Consider the following 20,513-nt stretch of genomic DNA (forward strand, 5'->3'; position numbering starts at 1 on the left):
CATTTTGCCTTCTTCTTCACCCAATCTCTTATCTCCATCATCTCCTTTGTTGATTGTGTTCCTAAGTTGAGATTATTGAAGAATCTAAGCCTCTCATCATATTCTAGAGAATTCGATCTTCGAATTTTCCAACTCCTTTCTTGAACCCTCTCCTACAGTTAGCTTGGCACATTTGGAAATGTCGAAATGAGTTGTTTTCAACTATCAGCCCAATGACCCTTACTCTGTAATTTTCAAAGCTGAAAAGGATTTTAGTGAGTATGCAATAGTGCTGCAATCTAATCAGCCTATTTCTAATCTGTGGAGTTCTTTGAGATCTATGGCTAGGGAGTGGACTTCCCCTCGGCATGGCAGGTTGAAAGCTAACTATGATGTGGCTCTGAGACCTGGGTTTTGCACTGCATCAATGACTCTGGTTATTCGGGATAGCAGAGGCTTGCTTGTGGAAGGAGCTGTTCATTTTGAGGAAGTGAGGTTAGTTATGTAGGGTGAAGCTCTGGCGGTCCGATGGGCATGTCTCATGGCCCGATCCCTCAATCTTTCTCAGGTGGAAATTGCTGGAGATAACAAAACTGTGATCTCTCATTGTGTCTCCGAGGTTGTCCCTCCGTGGGAATGTGCTCCCATCATCGAAGATATCCGAAGCTTGGCAATCCAATGTAATTTTTCCTTTTTATGGACTCCTTGTGAGGCTAATAGTGCTGCAAATTGGGCAGCGAGGGCCTTTCTTAATGGAGTTCTACCACCCAATTGGGTTTGTAATCCCCCTGTTGGTTTGTGTAAGGCTTTAGCCTTGCTCTAGTTATATAACTCCAGTCTTTCAAAAATATGTGACTTGGGCAGTGACTTAAGTAGTTTTGAAAAGATACTTAAATTGTATTTGGATTATAAATTTAAATAAAGATTTTGAAAGGGAAAGAGAAATGAAAAATATAAGTGAAATGTAACTATATTTTATTTACATTTCATTTATATTTTTCTTTTATCTTTCCAAATCCTTACTCAAATCTATGATCCATATTAGCGTGATATTTCAAATTCAAATTTATAGGCAAACATCTATTGTCTTAACTTGGTGGAAAAAAAATTATATATATATATATATATATGCCAACGGCTTGTAATTCAAATAAATATAAATAAAACAAAAAATTCCTTATATATTGTATGTCACTTAAATGGCAAGAGTCTTTTGTACAAAACCAAAATTCTTAGGTATGAATTCTATCATCTTATCTATCTAATTTTTTTTTTGTTATATATTTTAAATAGAGAAATAAGAAATCCACTTGGCATGCCTTTGCTTTGCTTCATAAGTATAGATAGATGGGAAATTTAATAGTACACAACCCCTCTGCACTTTTGATTCGGACATATGTGATTTTTGATTATGGCCTATTAGAGTTGTAAAGAGTCAAGTCTAGATTTGTTAAGCTCAAGCTTGAATTATTTGCTTATCGAATTTGTTTATTGAGTTCAAATTTGATTTGATAATTAGTTGGATTTGAGTTCAGCTCAGTTCGGCTCGATAATTTTTTTTTTATTATTTATATTATTTAATACATAAATAATGTATTTATATTATTATTTAATATATAAATAATATGCAGATTATATAATTTAAATAAAGATAAATGAGTGAGCTTATTTGAGTTTGAGATCTGCTCGTTTACTAAACAAGTCGAGCCGAGACAGCTTGCGAACAGCTTGGTTCGTTTGTAGCCCTATGATTTATTGTGATGTTAGTTATGACTCATTGTGATATTAGTTATAATATTATTTTACTTATGATCTAACATATTATATCTTAAGTAATATTTAGTTATAACTTATTTTTTTTTTTAAAATTATATCTCTCATAAGATTGAATTATGTTAAACCTCCCAATGTCATTTACGTACCCTTTTAATTACATTACCCATATATAGATAGGCACATATTTGGGAAGGATATAAAGGTTGATTTGACAATTATTTTTAAGCAAAACATTTTTATTTTTATTTTTATTTTTTTGAAGCATTTTCTTTATATTTTCATTGTAGTATATTTATATTCCATAAAAAGTAATAATAATAAAAAAACTTGATGTTATCTAAAAATTACAAAAAAGACAAAAAAAACTGCACACAAAAAATCCAAAAAATTGTTGCAAAAAATGCTTGATTTTCATACTAGACATATCAAATTGTTATTCTTCCTCTAGAGAACGAATTTATGTTAAAGAATGACCAATTATTTATAAATGCACCTTTTAAGATTTGTTTAAAATACAATTTAGCTCATGTAATTCTAAAAATTACATGCCACCACTTCAAAATTTATAATTTCATAACAAATAACCTCTTTTATTAATTGTACGGGGAGCAAATATTCCGGCGTGCCCGTATTCCTTTCTTCCGAGTTCCGTCGATATCCGATCACCTGCGAGCAAATAACGGTGAGCTACCCGGCGGTGTGTGGCCGAAAACACCCTTCGACGGTCAAATTAGCACACACCTTAGAGGGAATAGAGAGAAGGGAGAGAGTGTTTTGAGTGTAAGAAATTCCTTACAGAGTGTTCGTCTGTCGCGTATGGGGGGCGCAGACATGCTTATATACCTTCTGAGCCCCATATCCACTCTCTGTCATCTCCTGACACGTGGCTCTGCTATCCCATCTGTCAGCATAAACCATGCCATTCATCACCTGCTCTCAACTGCCTGTCAGCACAGCTGGAGCTCGGCAGCCGAGCTGCCCTACCTCGGTCGTACCATGCTTCATACCTTAAGCGCCTAACCGGATAAACAAACGGAGGACCGGGCTAAGCGGCATCCCGGCCGAGCCTAGCCCGGATACTTACTTTGATCGGCCTTCCTGCCGACCATACAGTCTCCTCGGCTGACCACGCCTTTCCGAGCACCGGCCACTCAACTTCCTCGGTTGTCCATGTCTTCCTGGCCGCCGGTCACTCGGTCAATCCGGCTTTGGCCATCTTCGGACCGGGCACCCTGGTCCGACCGAGCACTGCCTTACCGAGCAGTTTCTGTCCGGTCCGGGGTGACACTCAGCCCGTACTCTGCCCGGCCCAAATTCTGGCAGCCCACTTTGGGCAAAAAGTCGATCGTCTCGCACCTATGCACCGTTGGGCCCTCAACTTGCTCGGCCGTTACCTCGGCCCAACTCCAGCTCACAATTCACCCTCTCAATTGCCCCTTAATTCCGTCCGCGGAAGCGTGACAGGGATTACTCACTTCGACCGAGATAACATTTCTCTGGTCTTCAAGACGCCAAGCCTCGACCGAGCTAGTTGACGTCATTGTCTGCAGATTTGACCGGCTATATTCCTCGGCCGACCTGTTCTCGTCGAAAGTAGCTCGGTTGGCTCTTCGTCTTTTCAACCCGTCGCTTCAGCCCCGACGTAGCCATAAATGGGGACACGTGGCGGCCTGCCATTGGGCATCGGGCAGCCAACCCGCCGTTTTTGTCAGAATTTGAATTTGGGCGGACTCCCCCTTGCTTATACATACGAGACCTCCCCCAAACTCCAATTCCTACTGCCACTTCGATATTCAACCTCAGAGCCCCAGCACTCTCGTCCTCAAATCTTCTGCCATTCTGCCATCCTTCGTGTTTTAGAAGAACACCTTCAGCCCTTCACAGGTAAGATACTCAATCCCTCTTACGTTGCTATTTTCTTTTATTTTACACACATTAGGGCACAAAAACGTAGCTTTTAGGGCATTGACCATTGAAAACGTCACAAACCTCCCACTGTTCTTGGCGTTCTTCGTCTTCTTGAAGAACGCTGAAGAACTGGGGTGAACCGGGCTCTGGGCCTTCTTTTGATCCAAAAAACCAACCAAACCGGGCAAACAACATGTTTGTAATAACCACGGCACAAACCGAGATAACCCAATTACTTGATCGCTTAACCGGGCTAAAATCAGGTCTGCTTGGGCGACCGAGCTCCTTAATTAGTCAACCGAGGTGGTTTGGCACCCTTACCGACCGAGCTGAAGTCTAGCTCCTAATGCGAAACCGCGCTCACTTACACTTGCCATCCTTTTCCTGCAGAGTCCAAGGGGACCACTGCCATTCCTGAACCTCTCAGGACCGAGCTGCAGCCAATTACCACCGTGCCCAACCCATCAACCGGGCTATAGTAAGTCAGCCACAAATGGGGAAATTCCGCTTCCTAGTGGACACTCCGGCCGCGCTAGCCGCTTTCAAAGAGGAGTACGGCGTCCCGGCTGACGTCCATCTCGAGATGGCCGAAGAAGAAACCACGCCTTGGGGTAGGGAGGAATGCCCCTTCACCGTGCTGTCCATTGTCGAAGGGGGCCTTCGTTTCCCTCTTAACCCGCTGATTACCGAGTTCTTACGCCGAACCGGGCTAGCGCCAACCCAAGTGTCCACCAACACGTACAGGATAATAAATGGCGTGCATGAGCTAAATAACCGGTTAGGCATAAGCCTAGGTTTAGCCGAGATCCTACGCCAATACACACTTGGTCACACCGGCGACGGTCTCGCCTATTACCTGAAGATTCGACCGGGCCGAGAGAAAATCGTAACCGGCACACCAGACAAGGATCTTCATGACGATGATTTCTTCTGGGTGTCTGGTAACTATGAAACAGCCGAGACACCGGGCTGGATGATTAGCAAAAATTTTGGGAGCACATGTAAGCTGCGCAAATAATCTCGGTTTACACACTTATGTTTTCCGCAGTTTAATCATTCTCTTGTTTCTTTTGCAGCCATCCAAGCCTTGCAAGCCAACTACAATTTCCCCAACGTAGAGGCGATCAGGACCGCGCTTCGCTACCGGGATCGTGACTGTAACCAACTACTCGGCTACAGTCCTACATATAGATATTCCGCTCCCCGCCGGAGTAAAGTAACCGACTTCCTCAGAGCTCCTTCGCCACCGCCAGATCCAACCCTTCCCGACGTCCCGTTAATCCGGTTAACAAACGAGCAAGAAATGGCCAAGAGAAGTCGAATCAAGAACCTGCTCACCGCCACATCTGCCGAGGTGCCGAGCGTGGTAACCCGGTCGCCAACCGCCGGTCAATCCAGTGGCGCCGTGGTCGCCCTGGCCACTCAATCCGCCGGGCAATCCAGCCGAGAACCTTCTGCGCGGCGGGCCGAAAAAAGAGCTCGAGCAGATCCGTCCGCCGAGCTAGTCACCGAGCTCGCCACCGAGCACCCCACGGACGCCCCCGCCCCAGTGCCAGCCTGGCACCCACATCTGAAGCACCGGGGTCAGGACATCCCGGCAACGGCTTCGATCAAGGCTGACAAAGAGCATCTGCTCGCCTTTGATCTGTCCAAAGCATTCCTACTACCGAGCGACGTGGTTGGCAGCGACCACGTCCCTGACACTCGGTTAGTCAAGTCATCAGTAAAGTCCATGGCCAGGGTAAGCCAATGCAGCTCTGAAAATTTTCCGAAGTGTTTGCCCGGTTACGTTTCTCATCAACTTTGTTTTTTGCAGGCCATTCAAAAACAGCATCTGGTTTTGGAGCGCATCCACCGGCTTAGGCAAAAGGCAAACGACACAGCCAGCCAGGTTGAGAGCCTTCAAGCCGAGCTGGGCCGGGCTAAGGCTTCCCTCCAGATAGCCAACGCTGACAATAACAGACTACTTGGCCAGCTGGAGGCGGCCGAGAAAAAACAAAGTGAGCTCCAGACTGAGGTGGACGCTTTTAAGAAGACGAAGAGGAAAGCTTGCCGAGCTGCCAACAATGCCGGTTTTAACGAAGCCGAGAAGAACTACAAGAAGCAAGTCTTTGCAACACAAGACATCTTTTTCAAGGCTGGCTGGAAGTCCGCCTGCGAGCACCTCGGCCAGGGCTCCGACACCGATGTATTTACTAATCCTCCTCCCGCCAAGCTACCGGTCTACCTCGTGCCTTACGCAAATGATGTATTCAGTGCGCTTCAAGCGGAGGCCGAGGAGGGGCTTGAAGAAGGAAGTGATGAGACAGATTCAGAGGCTGAAGACGCCGAAGTGGAAGTGCAGCCCGGTCAAGTTGAGCCCGGTGCCCAAGAAGCGAGCCCAACCATCAACCTTGAGGCTGCCGAGGATGAATTCACCAATCTATCCCCCTTGGTTTAGTTTTCTTTTCTTTGTATTTTTGCTTTCAATACTTTTGATGTAACCGGGCTCTGTCCCCACCTTTTGTAATGAATTTCTTTATCAATGAAAGATTTTGAATTTTTGCAAGTGTATGCACGGTTGTAATCAGTTCTGTCTTCAGCAAAACATCTCGGTATAACTCATCGAACCGGAATACATAACACGGTCTAAGTACTTCAGCAGAACGAGACAAATTCATGAACCGAAATAGCCACTCCGGCTGTAACTAAGTTGAACAAATCAACACTTCCAACCGGAGTACATCATCTCGGTTGGGAATCCAAAGTTGGACAAGACACCAACTCTTCCAACCGGAGTACATCATCTCGGTTGGGAATCCAAAGTTGGACAAGACACCAACTCTTCCAACCGGAGTACACCATCTCGGTTGGGAATCCAAAGTTGGACAAGACACCAACTCTTCCAACCGGAATACGCCATCTCGGGTGGGCATCCTAAGTTGGACAAGACACCAACTCTTCCAACCGGAGTACATCATCTCGGTTGGGCATCCTAAGTTGGACAAAACACCAACTCTTCCAACCTGAGTACATCATCTTGGTTGGGCATCCTAAGTTGGACAAAATACCAACTCTTCCAACCGGAGCACATCATCTCGGTTTTAAACATCAAAAGAACAATCCAAGTGCTAGTGCTAGGCGGAATTACTTCTATAAATTGACAAAAAGAATTACATTCTGCTTTGCAAGCCAAAAAATTTCTTTACAAAAAGAGGAAAGTAAAAGCTTAAAAATAATACAGTTTCAAGTTGGCCGCATTCCATGGCCGGGGTATGGCTCTTCCCTCTAGATCCTCCAAGTGGTAAGCCCCCTTGCCAGCCAGACCAGTGATCTTGTAGGGTCCTTCCCAATTTGCCCCTAGTTTGCCTTCTCCTGGCACCAGGGTGTTGCCCATAATCTTTCTCAAAACCCAATCCCCAACTTTGAACGGTCTGGGGTGCACTGTCTTGTTATACTTCTTGGAGAGCTCTTGTTGGTAGGCGGCCACATGGATGAGGGCTTTCTCCCGGCGCTCTTCCGCTAGGTCCAACTCCAAGGCAATAGCCTCGGCATTTAGCTCGGGCGCAAAACTCTCAGTTCTGAGGGTAGGCATTTCAACTTCCAAGGGTATGACCGCCTCCATGCCGTAAGCCAAAGCAAATGGAGTTTCCCCGGTCGAACGTCGCGGGGTTGTTCGGTATGCCCAAAGGACGCTAGGTAATTCTTCAGCCCACTTTCCCTTGGCCTTTTCCAGCCGTTTCTTCAACCCATCCAGGATAGTCTTGTTCGACGCTTCGGCTTGACCATTGGACTGCGGGTAGGCCGGGGTGGAGTTGTAGAATTCTATCTTCAGATCTTCACAAAATCCTCTGAATAGGCGACCGTCAAACTGGGTGCCGTTGTCAGAGATCAAAATCTTGGGGACGCCAAACCGCGTGACAACGTTCTGCCAGACAAATCGCTTCACGTCTTTCTCTTTGATGGTTGCCAAGGGCTCAGCTTCAACCCACTTTGTGAAGTAATCTGTGGCCGCGATGAAGAATTTCCGGTTGCCCGGTGCTATTGGCAATGGTCCCACTATATCTAGCCCCCACATGGCGAAAGGCCAAGGACTGGTGAGGGGAAGAAGTTCCCTGGCAGGCTGGTGGATCTGATGGGCGAATTTCTGGCATTTCTCGCACTTGCGGACATATTTTTGCGCGTCGGCCTGCATGCACGGCCACCAGTATCCCTGCGAAATAGCTCGGTAGGCCAAGGACCTGCCCCCGATGTGGCTGCCATAAATGCCTTCATGAATTTCAAACAAGAAGGCCTCCACACTGTTCGGGTGCACGCACTTGAGATAAGGACCGGTGAAGGACTTCTTATACAACGCGCCTGATGGAGAGAGCCAAAACCGCTCGGACTTCACCCGGATTTTGTGTGCTTCTTTCTTGTCCGTTGGAAGAGTCCGGTCTCTGAGGAACAAGATCAAGGGGTCCATCCATGAAGGACCTAGCTCGGCGCAGAGTACATCCGTCTGCCCGGCGTTTTCAATGCTCGGCCGCGGAAGAAAGTCAATCAACAGGGGGTTTGGAGACGTACTATCGACCATGGAAGCGAGGCCGGCGAGTTCATCAGCCCGGCTGTTTTCTTCTCGGCCAATCCGTTGGACTCTGATTGCCTCAAACTGCTTGATATGGTCCCTAACCAGAGCTTGGTACTTCGCCATCCTGTCGTCCTTCGCTTCATAAATCCCTGAAACTTGGTTAACCACAAGCTGGGAATCACTATATACCAGAAGCTCGGCAGCCTTCATTTGAATTGCGCTCTTGAGCCCAGCAAGAAGCGCCTCGTACTCAGCCTCGTTGTTAGACGCCGGGAAGCCGAGTGTGATAGAATGCTCAATGGTTAGGCCGTCCGGGGATATAAGAACGATACCTAGGCCGGCACCATGACGGTTGGACGCTCCATCAACAAAAAGCTTCCACATGTCCCCCACAAAAAGCTTCCAGCAGTCAGATGGGTCCTGAGAGTTGCGAAGGGCGATGGGATCACAACTGCTCGGCGGTGCGGTGTCAAGTTTGGTGTTGACCGGTTCAAAGTCAGTGCCCTTTGGTGATTCGACACCGGACTCAGCAAGTTGGTCCGTAATGCCTAAGTCCGTAGGCGAATCACCAGGTTGCGGTGTGAAGCCGGCCGCAGGTTCTGAGCTGTCTGGAACCATTCCTCCCCCCCTTGATGATTCGGCACCGGACTCAGCAAGTTGGTTCAGAATGCCCAAGTCCGTAGGCGAATCATCAAGTTCTAAGCTGTGTGGAACCATTCCTTCCCCCCTTGGTGATGCGATACCGGACAGAGTGGATAGGTTGGTGATACACAACTCCGTCATCGCAGCACCGGGAGGTATTACCGTGCAAACTGAGGGAATTTCGATGGTGCGCGCTAACTCCGCGGCGCGACCTTCTGCAGCTGGTAGTTCCTCGGTTGGCATTGTGGGCGTCTCATCATCTGCCTCGGCAATGTCGACCGGGCATACCGGATGAGTGCCAGGTGAGAACTCGGCAACAAAATCGGCCAAGGTTTGGGCTTTGATTGCGGTGCGCGGCTGGAACTTCACATCGAACTGTCCCAACTCGACCGCCCATTTTAATATTCGGCTTGAAAAGTCTGCGCGCTCAAACAAGGCTTTGAGGGGAAACTCGGTCAGTACGACGATGGTATGGGCGTGAAAATAATGTGCCAATTTCCTCGAAGCCATCATCAGTGCCAACGCAAGCTTTTCCAGAGGCAAGTACCTCGTCTCAGCCGGCAGTAAGGTCTTACTTACGTAAAAAATTGGGAGGTGCTTGATCCCTTCAGCCCGGACTAACACCGCACTTACTGCGTGCTGGGAGACAGCAAGGTAAAGGTAGAGTTCCTCACCAGGCTCTGGTGTAACCAACAGTGGCGGAGAAGACAAATAATCCTTGAGCTCGGCCAAAGCTCGGTCACACTCGTCATCCCATGAGAACTTTGACTTCAATGCTTGAAAGAAAGGGCGGCAGCGATCTGATGACCGGCTTATAAATCGATTGAGCGCGGCGGCCATCCCGGCCAGATGCTGCACGTCCTTAGCCGAGCTGGGCTGCTTCAACTCTTGCACGGCTCTAATCTGAGTGGGGTCTGCTTCGATGCCTCGGTTCGTGACTAAGAAACCCAAAAATTTCCCGGATCCCACACCAAAGGCACACTTAGAGGCGTTCAAGCGCAGCTTGTGCTTCTTCAGAATGGCGAACATCTCGGTTAAGTCGGACAAATGGTTTGCCTCATGTCGGCTCTTTACCACCATATCATCGATGTAAGCCTCCATTGTCCGACCGAGCAAAGGAGCAAACATTTTGGTCACCATCCTCTGAAAGGTTGCCCCGGCGTTTTTCAAACCAAAAGGCATAACTCGATAGCAAAAGAGTCCCCTTGGAGTCGTGAAAGAGGTGATCTCTTGGTCAGGCCCATGCATGGCAATCTGGTGATAGCCGCGGTACGCATCCAAGAAACTGAGCCGATTGTGTCCAGCCGTCAAATCCACTAGCTGGTCAATGCGTGGCAAAGGGAAGCTGTCTTTTGGACAAGCTCGGTTGACTGTCTTGTAGTCGACACAAACTCGCCACTTTCCATTCTTCTTAGGCACCACTACCGTGTTGGAAATCCACCGAGGGTAGTGCACTTCCTGTATTGCTCGTGCCTCAAGTAAGTTTTTTACTTCCTCTGCTACTACCTCGGCGTGATGCAGCGCCGATCTCCTTGTTCGCTGGATGACTGGCTTTGCTCCAGGGAAGACATTGAGGTGATGGCAGATAAGACTTGGGTCAAGGCCAGGCATGTCGTAGGGCGACCATGCAAAGACTTCGATATTAGCCATCAAAAACTCAATCATCTCGGTTCTCTCCATAGCCGAGAGACTCGAACCGAGCAAGAAGAATCTGTCCGGCTGCTCGGCATCTATCCGCACCTCAACCAATTCTTCAACAGCCTTGTCTTCGGCTTTGGTGCCAACATCATCCAAGACACTCTGGTCCTCCGGTCCCTCGACCATTTGAACGAATCCTTTGGCAGCCCGGCTCCCGTTGACCGCCACGAAGCATTGCTTGGACATGACCTGGTCTCCCCAAATCTCCTCGACTGCCCCCATAGCCGAGGGGAATCTCATCACCTGGTGGTAGGTCGATGCTACGGCTTGCATGGCGTGAAGCCATCCTCTTCCAAGGATAAGGTTGTACGTTGAAGGCACTTGTAGCACCCAAAACTCTACTTGCTTGACCACGGATCCCGCTTTGACCGGCAGGATAATCTTTCCCAATGGCCACTCCGGCTGCGAGTTAAATCCAACCAGTGGCGAAGTGGCCGGAGCCAAGTCTGTCTCGCGGAGTTTGAGCTGTTTGAACGCATCATAATACATGATCTCGACCGAGCTTCCCTGATCGATCAAGATCCGTCTAACATCAAATTCTTTGACGCGTAGTGTTACGACAAGAGCATCGTTGTGCGGCGTCTGGATACGCTCTAAATCCCTTGAGGTGAAACTGATCACGTCTTTCTCTTCTGTCTTCTCCCTTTTGATGGCAGGCTGTACTGACAAAACTTCCCTCATATGCTCTGCCTTCTTAATCATGCCCCGGAGTTCGCAAACACGCTCCGGTTCCACGATTCCGTGGATGACATTAATAACTCCCTGTGGTGGTGCATCTCGGTCGTCCTGTCCCCTGGGATCGACCGGAGCCTGATTCGGTTTCACTCCGCCATCAATGTAAAGGTCCAGATGCCCGGCCGCAACCAGTTCTTCCAAGTGTTGTCGCAGAGGCAAACAATCCTCAGTCCGGTGGCCCCTCTCCCGGTGAAACGTACAACGATACCGCGGATTGTAGCCCTTTTGTCCATCGCCCAACTTAGCAGGAAACCGGACATACTCCTCGTCTCGGATTTCACTAAGTATGCGATAGATTGGAATCTTGAAGACCGTGGTTATGCCAGTCCTTGCCTTCATTCTTCTGTTTGCGTCCTCAACGTCATCTCGGGGGTAATCATCCCGGTCATTCCGACGTCCTCTACCCCGGTTTTTTCGATTTGAACCTCAGTCTGATTCCTCTGCTCGGTCATTTGAGCGGTTGGACTCTTGCCCAACTGCGTGCACCTTGCCTGCTGTCTTCTTGTCTGTTCCGACCGGAGTGGCCTTCACGGTGGAAGCCGACGCATCATCCTCTACTCGGATGTGCTCATTGATGCGCTGCATGAGCTGGCCCATGGAGGTCGGTTGGTGCATGGTAAGCGAGTCCCGCAGTCTATGTCCGACCGGGAGACCGCGCTTATATTGCGTGATAGCAAGGTTGACCGGGCAGTCTAAGATCTCGTTGAAGGTTTCCCAATACCTTGAATTGTACGCCTTCAGTGTGTCGCACGGTTCCATCTTGACACTTAGCAAGTGATCGACTTCCTTTGGTGTTTTTGTGTTGGTTTTGAAGCGCGTAACAAACGCCTCGGCCAACTGATGCCACCTTTGTATGCTCCCTTCCGGCAACCTCTCGAACCACTTTAGGCCCAGCTCGCCTAAACTTGACGGGAAGATTAGGCACATAAGTCCGTCATTGCGCTGATGTCCGGCCATAACCTGTCGGAAGTGGCTCACATGCATGTACGGATCGGTTTTTCCGTCGTAAAGTGTGAACTTAGGCTGGTGGAAGCCTGTCGGAAGCGGCGTTGTTTCTATTTCCAGGGAAAAAGGAGTGGCACTCAGCCTTGCCAAGTCTGTATCTTCGAATATTGGCATTGCTTGGCGGGGTGGAGGCATTCCGACCTCCTCGCTGCTGTGAACCCCGTAGGAGAGCCGCTGGAAAGCAGGTATTCTCTGAGCTTCGCGCCGGCGAGCCCGCTCCCTTAACACTGCCCGTAGGTCCTCTGACTGAGCAGAATAAGAGTACCTCGACGTCGTCGCCGGACGTGAGGGTTTGTAAGTGCTGTCTTGCGCGCTAGACTTTTCTGCACGCATGTCGGAATCACCAACCTGGTAACTCCTGGTGATGGAAATGGACTGAGTACGTCGCTGACTTTGATCGCCTGACCGGCGGGATGGGGTGCGCTCACTGTGGTCTCCCACTCCAGCTACACCTTTCCCTTTGACATGCCGCTTAAGATCCTCCATCTCCGCCGCCATCCGCCTGATGACAGCGTCTTGGTCCCTTAACTTGCTTTCCAGTCGCCTGGCGTGTGAGTCTCTCCGCCGGTGACCGTCTGGACTCCGTGAATGCCCATGACTCCTTCCGCGCTTATCCCGCGCGTCTCCTGACTGTCCTCCAGTGGGCGTCCCCAAGTCAGCCATTAGATGGACGGCAGGTGGTCCCTCTCTCCTTCGGGTATATTCCGGGGTGGCTCCATCGATGGCGGACAACGGGAACTCGTCGTTGTTCGCCATGGACGGCAATCAGATGAACCTGGAAGACAAGGTTTTGTCTGTCAAGATTCCCACAGACGGCGCCAATTGTACGGGGAGCAAATATTCCGGCGTGCCCGTATTCCTTTCTTCCGAGCTCCGTCGATATCCGATCACCTGCGAGCAAATAACGGTGAGCTGCCCGGCGGTGTGTGGCCGGAAACACCCTCCGACGGTCAAATTAGCACACACCTTAGAGGGAATAGAGAGAAGGGAGAGAGTGTTTTGAGTGTAAGAAATTCCTTACAGAGTGTTCGTCTGTCGCGTATGGGGGGCGCAGACATGCTTATATACCTTCTGAGCCCCATATCCACTCCCTGTCATCTCCTGACACGTGGCTCTGCTATCCCATCTGTCAGCATAAACCATGCCATTCATCACCTGCTCTCAACTGCCTGTCAGCACAGCTGGAGCTCGGCAGCCGAGCTGCCCTACCTCGGTCGTACCATGCTTCATACCTTAAGCGCCTAACCGGATAAACAAACGGAGGACCGGGCTAAGCGGCATCCCGGCCGAGCCTAGCCCGGATACTTACTTTGATCGGCCTTCCTGCCGACCATACAGTCTCCTCGGCTGACCACGCCTTTCCGGGCACCGGCCACTCAACTTCCTCGGTTGTCCATGCCTTCCTGGCCGCCGGTCACTCGGTCAATCCGGCTTTGGCCATCTTCAGACCGGGCACCCTGGTCCGACCGAGCACTGCCTTACCGAGCAGTTTCTGTCCGGTCCGGGGTGACACTCAGCCCGTACTCTGCCCGGCCCAAATTCTGGCAGCCCACTTTGGGCAAAATGTCGATCGTCTCGCACCTATGCACCGTTGGGCCCTCAACTTGCTCGGCCGTTACCTCGGCCCAACTCCAGCTCACAATTCACCCTCTCATTAATAAATTATCAAGTCAATTAATAATTTTTTAATGATATCAGAAATTTATTTCAATTAATAATTTAGGTAATCTTATTATTGTATAAGAGAGCAGTTAAGAATTTTATTTTTTCAGTTAATTCTATTAAATAAAAAATTCTGATAATCATAAAGGGGTAATCTATATTTTAAACAAATTTCAGGGATTTATTTATAATTTACCCATTTTAACAAAATATTGAACAAAGATAATTCTCTCTCTCTCTCTCTCTCTCATATTAATTTGTTTATACATCTAATTACATTATTTTATTGATTAAAGGGCAGATTATACTAACGATTTTTATAATTTGAGACTTATGTTACTTGACTTTTCAATTATGATACATTTGAATTTTAATTTTGAATTTTATTTCAATTGAGGACAATTGAAGACACTATTATTCCATTTCAAGAGCAAAGTCAATTTGATAAAACATAAACTAATTTGACAAAAATAAATGTCAAAAAATTATTTTTACCCACAAAAGATAAAATTATATAAAAACAATCTTTTTCTTTTTTCTTTTTTCTTATTTTTTTACTAAATTAATTTTAATATGCATTTGGATGATGATCATGTAATGGGTGATTGTTTTTGTTATTTTTTAGGTAGTTGTCATGTAATAGATGGTTGTATTTGTTGTTAATATATATTTTTTTGATGATTATCATGTAATGGATAGTTACTAGGCTTTTAATATGTAATCGATATGTTTAATATAAAAAATGTTCTTAGTTTTAGATTTTTTTTTGATTTAATGGATCGGTTTAATAATGATATCAAAGTTGTCGCCATGTTTAACTTTTGAAAAAATAGAAACTAATTTAACGAAAAGAAATATCAAATAAAAAATATTTATTTCTACTCTCCCAAAAGATAAAATTATATGCAAATGATGTGTTTTAAATTTTTTTCATCAATTTAATTTTTAGTTTCTTAATTTTTTTTTTTTTTTTGAAAATAGATTTTGAAAACCAAACCAAACATAATTTTATAATCAAGAATGTTCCAACAATATTCACTAAAAAAAAGGTCATCACGTTTTAAATAAGATACAAGTTAACTAATACAAAATAAATTGTATGACGACTTTACCCTTAAAATAGACTGGTTGTAACGGAAACATCTTTGATTGTCCTTATTTGGAATAATATTCAAAATTTAGGATCAAAATATCACAATTAAAAGTCAAGAATCAAAGTAACATAAGCCCCAAACTGCAAGGACTCTTAGTGTAATTCACCCTCGATTAAATTAGTGTAATAAAATATGGTACTTTAAATATGGTATTTTTGTTTACACGCATTGTTTGTATGTAAATAAAATATTTTTTTCTCTCTTTAATCGTGTATGCATAATTAACTAACGAGATTAGCCTGATTGATCATAACTCGGTCACCTCACTATGAAGTTAGTGGTTTGAATTTCTCTACCTAATTGTGGATTTTATTCCCCATATATTTATTAAGACTGTCTCTCCTACGTTAAGAGTTTCTTTATATTGATTATGTATTGTATTTGATCTTTATCATTATGATTGTAATTCATTAAATTTAATTATAATATCTTATATGAATCAAATAAAAAAATTGTATGCGTAATTATAGGTAATAGTGAAAAAACAGAGAATGAAAGACAGAGAAAATTAAGTTGAGTTAGATAAAAATTAGAAATCATCTTAGAGTAAACAAAAAAACTAAAGAAAAAATGTTTAAATAGAATATAGAAAGAATAGAAAATTTGTTAGAGAACGTAGTTTAAACAATGACTAGCTAAAATAAAAAAAATAGCTTATTAACAAAATTTGAAATAAAATATCACTACTTTAATTGAGATGCTCTACGTAGGGAGAGTCAAATTCTAAACATTATAGTGCTTGTAGTGAGACGTAGAGATTTGTATGGCCAGCATACTAACCGTACTGGTTCTATAAATAATGTCACTTATCAGAGGCTATTCTTTAATTTGTAATTAATTTTCATATTTACTATTCTTTTTGATATTTTCTCTCAATTAAATATTAGAAAGAGTACACACACCCACATCTAGGGTTCGGGTCGGGTGACTTGTCCCATGACAGTGAAGCTCAAGCTCCCCCGCGGGCTAAGTTCAGTTTTATTTTTTTATTTTTTTGGGCAGGCTTTAGGTTGGGCCAACTCATGGACTAAAACTTTAGGCCCAAACCCTACTTAACAGGCTTGGACCAGATAGGTTCACGAATTGAGCAATGATGGGCGACCAGGCCACCTCTTAGAGCATCTCTAATGGTTGTTGCTATATTGGGGTTGCTATTGCTATAATTTGACAATAAATAGTGTTAGTTTGTCAAATTATAACAATGGTGCTCCAATGGTCATTTGCTATTTTTGGCAAATCTCAACCAATTTTTCCTCCAACTTTGTAGGTGTTGTTTGGATATAGGTTTTTTGTGATTTTTTTTTTTTTGTTTTTTTTTTAATCTTTTGTGACATTTTTTTACCTGTTTGTTAAAAAAATTATATATTTATATTATTCCCAACTAGACAAATATAAAAAATAAAAAAAATGAAAAATTGAAAAAGAGAGCAATGAAGGTTTGTATTTATAGAAAAAAAAAAGAGCCATTTTTTTATAACCGTTTTAACATAAAAAAGGACTGTTGTAGTTATGTTTCAGTTATGTTTTTATTTGATTTTTATTTTATTTAATGAATAAAGTAGCACACTTGGATCTCAGTCGTTGAATTATTATTAATCAACGGCTGAGATCAATGGGATAGAGCACACTTCGGATGATTTCACAAATTTCCATAATTGAAAGTTTCCAGATCAATGGGATAGAGCACAACTTCGAAACTTCAGAGAGAGAGAGAGAGCATAGCTTCGAAACAAACTTCGGATGAGTGAAGATCAGAGGGAGAGAGCTTCGGATCTCTGCTTCGGATCATCCTCTTCAGATCAGCTTCGGATCAGCATCTCCTCCTCTTCCACTTTATCTTTGGATCAATGATCTTCCACTTCATCTTCGGATCAATGATCATCCCCCATCTTCTCTCATCCGAAGCTCACTCTCTCTCTCTCTCTTCAACCCTCTTCTCCAACCCTTTCAACCCTCACCTTCAACCCTTTTCGATCTGAAGAAAAATACCTGGTATGAAATTTGGATCAATCTGAAGAAAAATACATCGAAAAATGGAAGCCGTAGCCCCGGAAGAAATACCTCGAAAAATACCTGGTATGAAATTTGGATCGAATCCAGAATTTCTTCAGATCGATCCTCTTCGGATCATCCTCTTCAGAATTTCATATCATCTTCGGATCAATGGAAGCCGCAGCCCCCATCAAATCCAAGTATTTTTCTTCGGATAATTTGAGATTATAATGGATTATTTTAATTCTGAAATTATTTGGAATATTGATGAATTCTGAAATTTGGTATTTTTCTTTGGATTATTTGGTATGAAATTATTTATGAATTCTGAAATTTTGATATGGAAAGGTGAACTAGGGGCTTCCTGAAATTATTTATGAATTCTGGTATGAATTTGATGAAATTTTTTAAATCAGTTTTTGGTATGAATTTGCTGAATGTTGATGAATTCTGGAATATTGATGAATTCTTGTTCATTCTTGTTCAATATTTTTATAAACTTCATGCATTCTAGAAAATCCCAACTGAAAGGGAAGGAGGGAAGAAAGAAAACAATTTAATTTTGGGTGACTTGGCAGATTTGGCAGCTGCCAAAGTAGCTGCCAAATTTGGCACTTGATTTGGCAGTTGCCAAATTTGGCAACTGTTATAGCATGCCATTGGAGAAGCCAAGATTGTCCAAGCTGCCATATTATGGCTTTGGCAGCTGATTTAGCCATCAATTGGAGATGCTCTTACAAGCCAACGTGCCAAACTAGCAAGCTTAGAGCATCTCCAATGGTTGTTGCTATATTGGGGTTGCTATTGTTATAATTTGACAATGAATAGTGTTATTTTGCCAAATTATAGCAATAGTGCTCCAATGATCATTTGCTATTTTTGGCAAATCTCAACCAACTTTCCCTCCAACTTTGTAGGGTTGTTTGGATATTGATTTTTTGTGATTTTATTTTTATTTATTTTTTGTCTTTTGTTACCTTTTTTTATCTGTTTGTTAAAAAAATTATATATTTATATTATTCCCAACTAGACAAATATAAAAAATAAAAAATAATAAAAAATTGTTAAAAAAAATGTTTAAATGTTTAAATGTGAAGTACAAAAGACTCAACAATGTTTCTTAAAATAACATGAAATTTCATTATAAAATAAAAATTACATTGCAAATAAAGACTAACAATTACATCAAAAAATAAATGATATTGCAAAAAAATAAAGACTAACATTTATCCCGTAATTATTCATCAGGAGGTAGGGGGAAATAAAAATTTGGACTGCTCACATTTGAGGACCACTTGGCAAAAATCTCATTTTTTCGCATTGTGTAATATGCTTTCATCTGAGGGTCCAAATGAGAAATGTCTGTAGTCATTATCATATGTTCTTCTTTTTTCATCTCATGTTCTTGTCTTCTGATCTCGAAGTCGTGTTTTTTCATCTCAAGTTCTTTCATCTCCTGCAGTGCTTGAATTCTTTTTTCTTCTCTTTCATCTTTTTTCTTTTCCTTCTCAGCAAGGTATTGGTTAAATGTGTCCAATTGTGTGCTCATATTTTGAACTTCAGCTTGAACGACTTGATTTTTTCGAAACAATTCTTTTGCAGATTTCCTACCCATCGGCCTTTTACCCCTTGCAGAGACACTGTCCTCACCAACAGTTGGATTGTTACCAACACTTGGACTGGTGTCATCTTCAAGAGAAATGCAATTATCCATAGGGAAATCGGGGGCTGAATCAGGGGAAAATGGTGTATGTATCCTTGACTTCACCGTATTCGTAGGAGTTACATCTTGCCACCTGATATTATTTTGCAAGATTGACCAACAATGTTCAAAAGCAAAATGTTTCTTTTCATCTTGATGGTATAAAAGTTTTGCCTGAAGCATCTGTGTCAATATTGAATTAAGTACTTACTATTTAATTTTTATATGAGATGAAATAAAATAAAATAAAAACTAACGTAATAAATGAAGATGAAATCTTACTAGATCAACTTGAGACATCCCACTTGGGTGTAGATTTTCGACTTGCGCTAAACATCCACGAAATTTGTTAGAACATTTCATGATTGTACCCCATCGAGATTGGATAGAAACTTGTGTTCTTGACTGATCATTCTGAAGGGAGCAATAATTTTCATAAATTCTCCCCCAAAAGTGAGTATAAGATTGTGAATTGCCAACAATTGGATCTTCAGAAATGTGACACCAAGCTCGACAAAGTGCCATATCTTCAGCAATGGTGAATGATTTTCCTCTTTTTATTTTTGATGAACCTTCCATACCGATTGTGTAAAGAAAATATAAATAAAAATGTAATTTACAAAGTTTATTGTGAAATGAAATTGAGTAAAATGAGAGAAGAAAAGGTTTGTATTTATAGAAAATAAAAAGAGCCGTTTTTTTTATATCCGTTGTAGATGTGTTTTTTATTAAAAAAAACCTTTGTAGGCATGTCTGAGTTATGTTTTTATTTAATTTTTTTTTAATGAATAAAGTAGCACTAATAAAGAGCCGTTGTAGATATTTTTTATTTTTAATCAATAAAGTTAGGAAAGTTTTGCACATCAGAGGGAGATCAGAGGGAGAGAGAGCTTCGGAGAGAGAGAGCTTCGGATCAGAGTTTTAATCAATAAAGTTAGGAAAGTTTTGCACATCAGAGGGAGATCAGAGGGAGAGAGAGCTGCGGAGAGAGAGAGCTTCGGATCAGAGTGAAGATCTGAGTGAAGATCAGAGCTTCGGATAAACTTCAGTTTCGGATCAGATCGGATAAACTGCAGTTTCGGATGCCACTGTTTTGTTCTGGTATGAAATCTGTTTTGTTCAAATTCTGGTATGAAATCTGGTATGAATTCTGGTAGCTGCGGATGCCACTGCAGCTTTGGATCAAATTCTGGTATGAAATCTGTTTTGTTCAAATCAGATTTTTTATCATTAATATTGAATCTGTTTTTTGATGAATTCTGGTATTGAATATTGAATATTGATGAATTCTGGTATGAAATCTGTTTTGTTAATTGAAATCTGGTATGAGAAATCTGAGAAATTTGTTTTGTTTTGAGAAATCTGAGAAATCTGTTTTGAGAAATCAGATTTGTTTTGAGAAATCTGAGAAATCTGTTATGAGAAATCTGTTATGAGAAATCTTGTATGAGAAATCTGTTTTGAATTCTGGTATGAGAAATCTGAGAAATTTCATCACAATATTTTGAGAAATCTGATTTGTTTTGTTCATTACAATATATGAATCTGTTTTGAATCTCATTAATTGAATCTGTTTTGTTTTGTTCATTACAAATTTCATTACAATATATATCATTAAATTTCATTACAATATTTTGAGAAATCTGAGAAAGAAAACAGTTTTGTTCATTCTTGTTCAATATTTGAAAAATCTGATTTGTTCATTTTGGGT

At 43.2% G+C, this 20,513-nt stretch overlaps 1 protein-coding gene across 1 annotated transcript; it reads left to right on the forward strand.

Moving 5' to 3' along the window:
- The first annotated feature begins 319 nt into the window (after positions 1–319).
- Positions 320–20,121, forward strand: LOC145813172 (uncharacterized). Its single transcript, XM_082908444.1, has 6 exons — positions 320–469; positions 548–773; positions 4,740–4,820; positions 16,854–17,300; positions 18,703–18,852; positions 19,223–20,121. Exons 1-6 carry the CDS (start codon positions 320–322, stop codon positions 19,342–19,344), a joined length of 1,176 nt encoding a protein of 391 aa, XP_082764570.1. The 3' UTR covers positions 19,345–20,121.
- The last annotated feature ends 392 nt before the right edge of the window (positions 20,122–20,513 follow it).

This window comes from Camellia sinensis, chromosome 15 (genome assembly GCF_055761805.1).
Source record: "Camellia sinensis isolate YWXY chromosome 15, ASM5576180v1, whole genome shotgun sequence".
Classification (NCBI taxonomy): domain Eukaryota; kingdom Viridiplantae; phylum Streptophyta; class Magnoliopsida; order Ericales; family Theaceae; genus Camellia; species Camellia sinensis.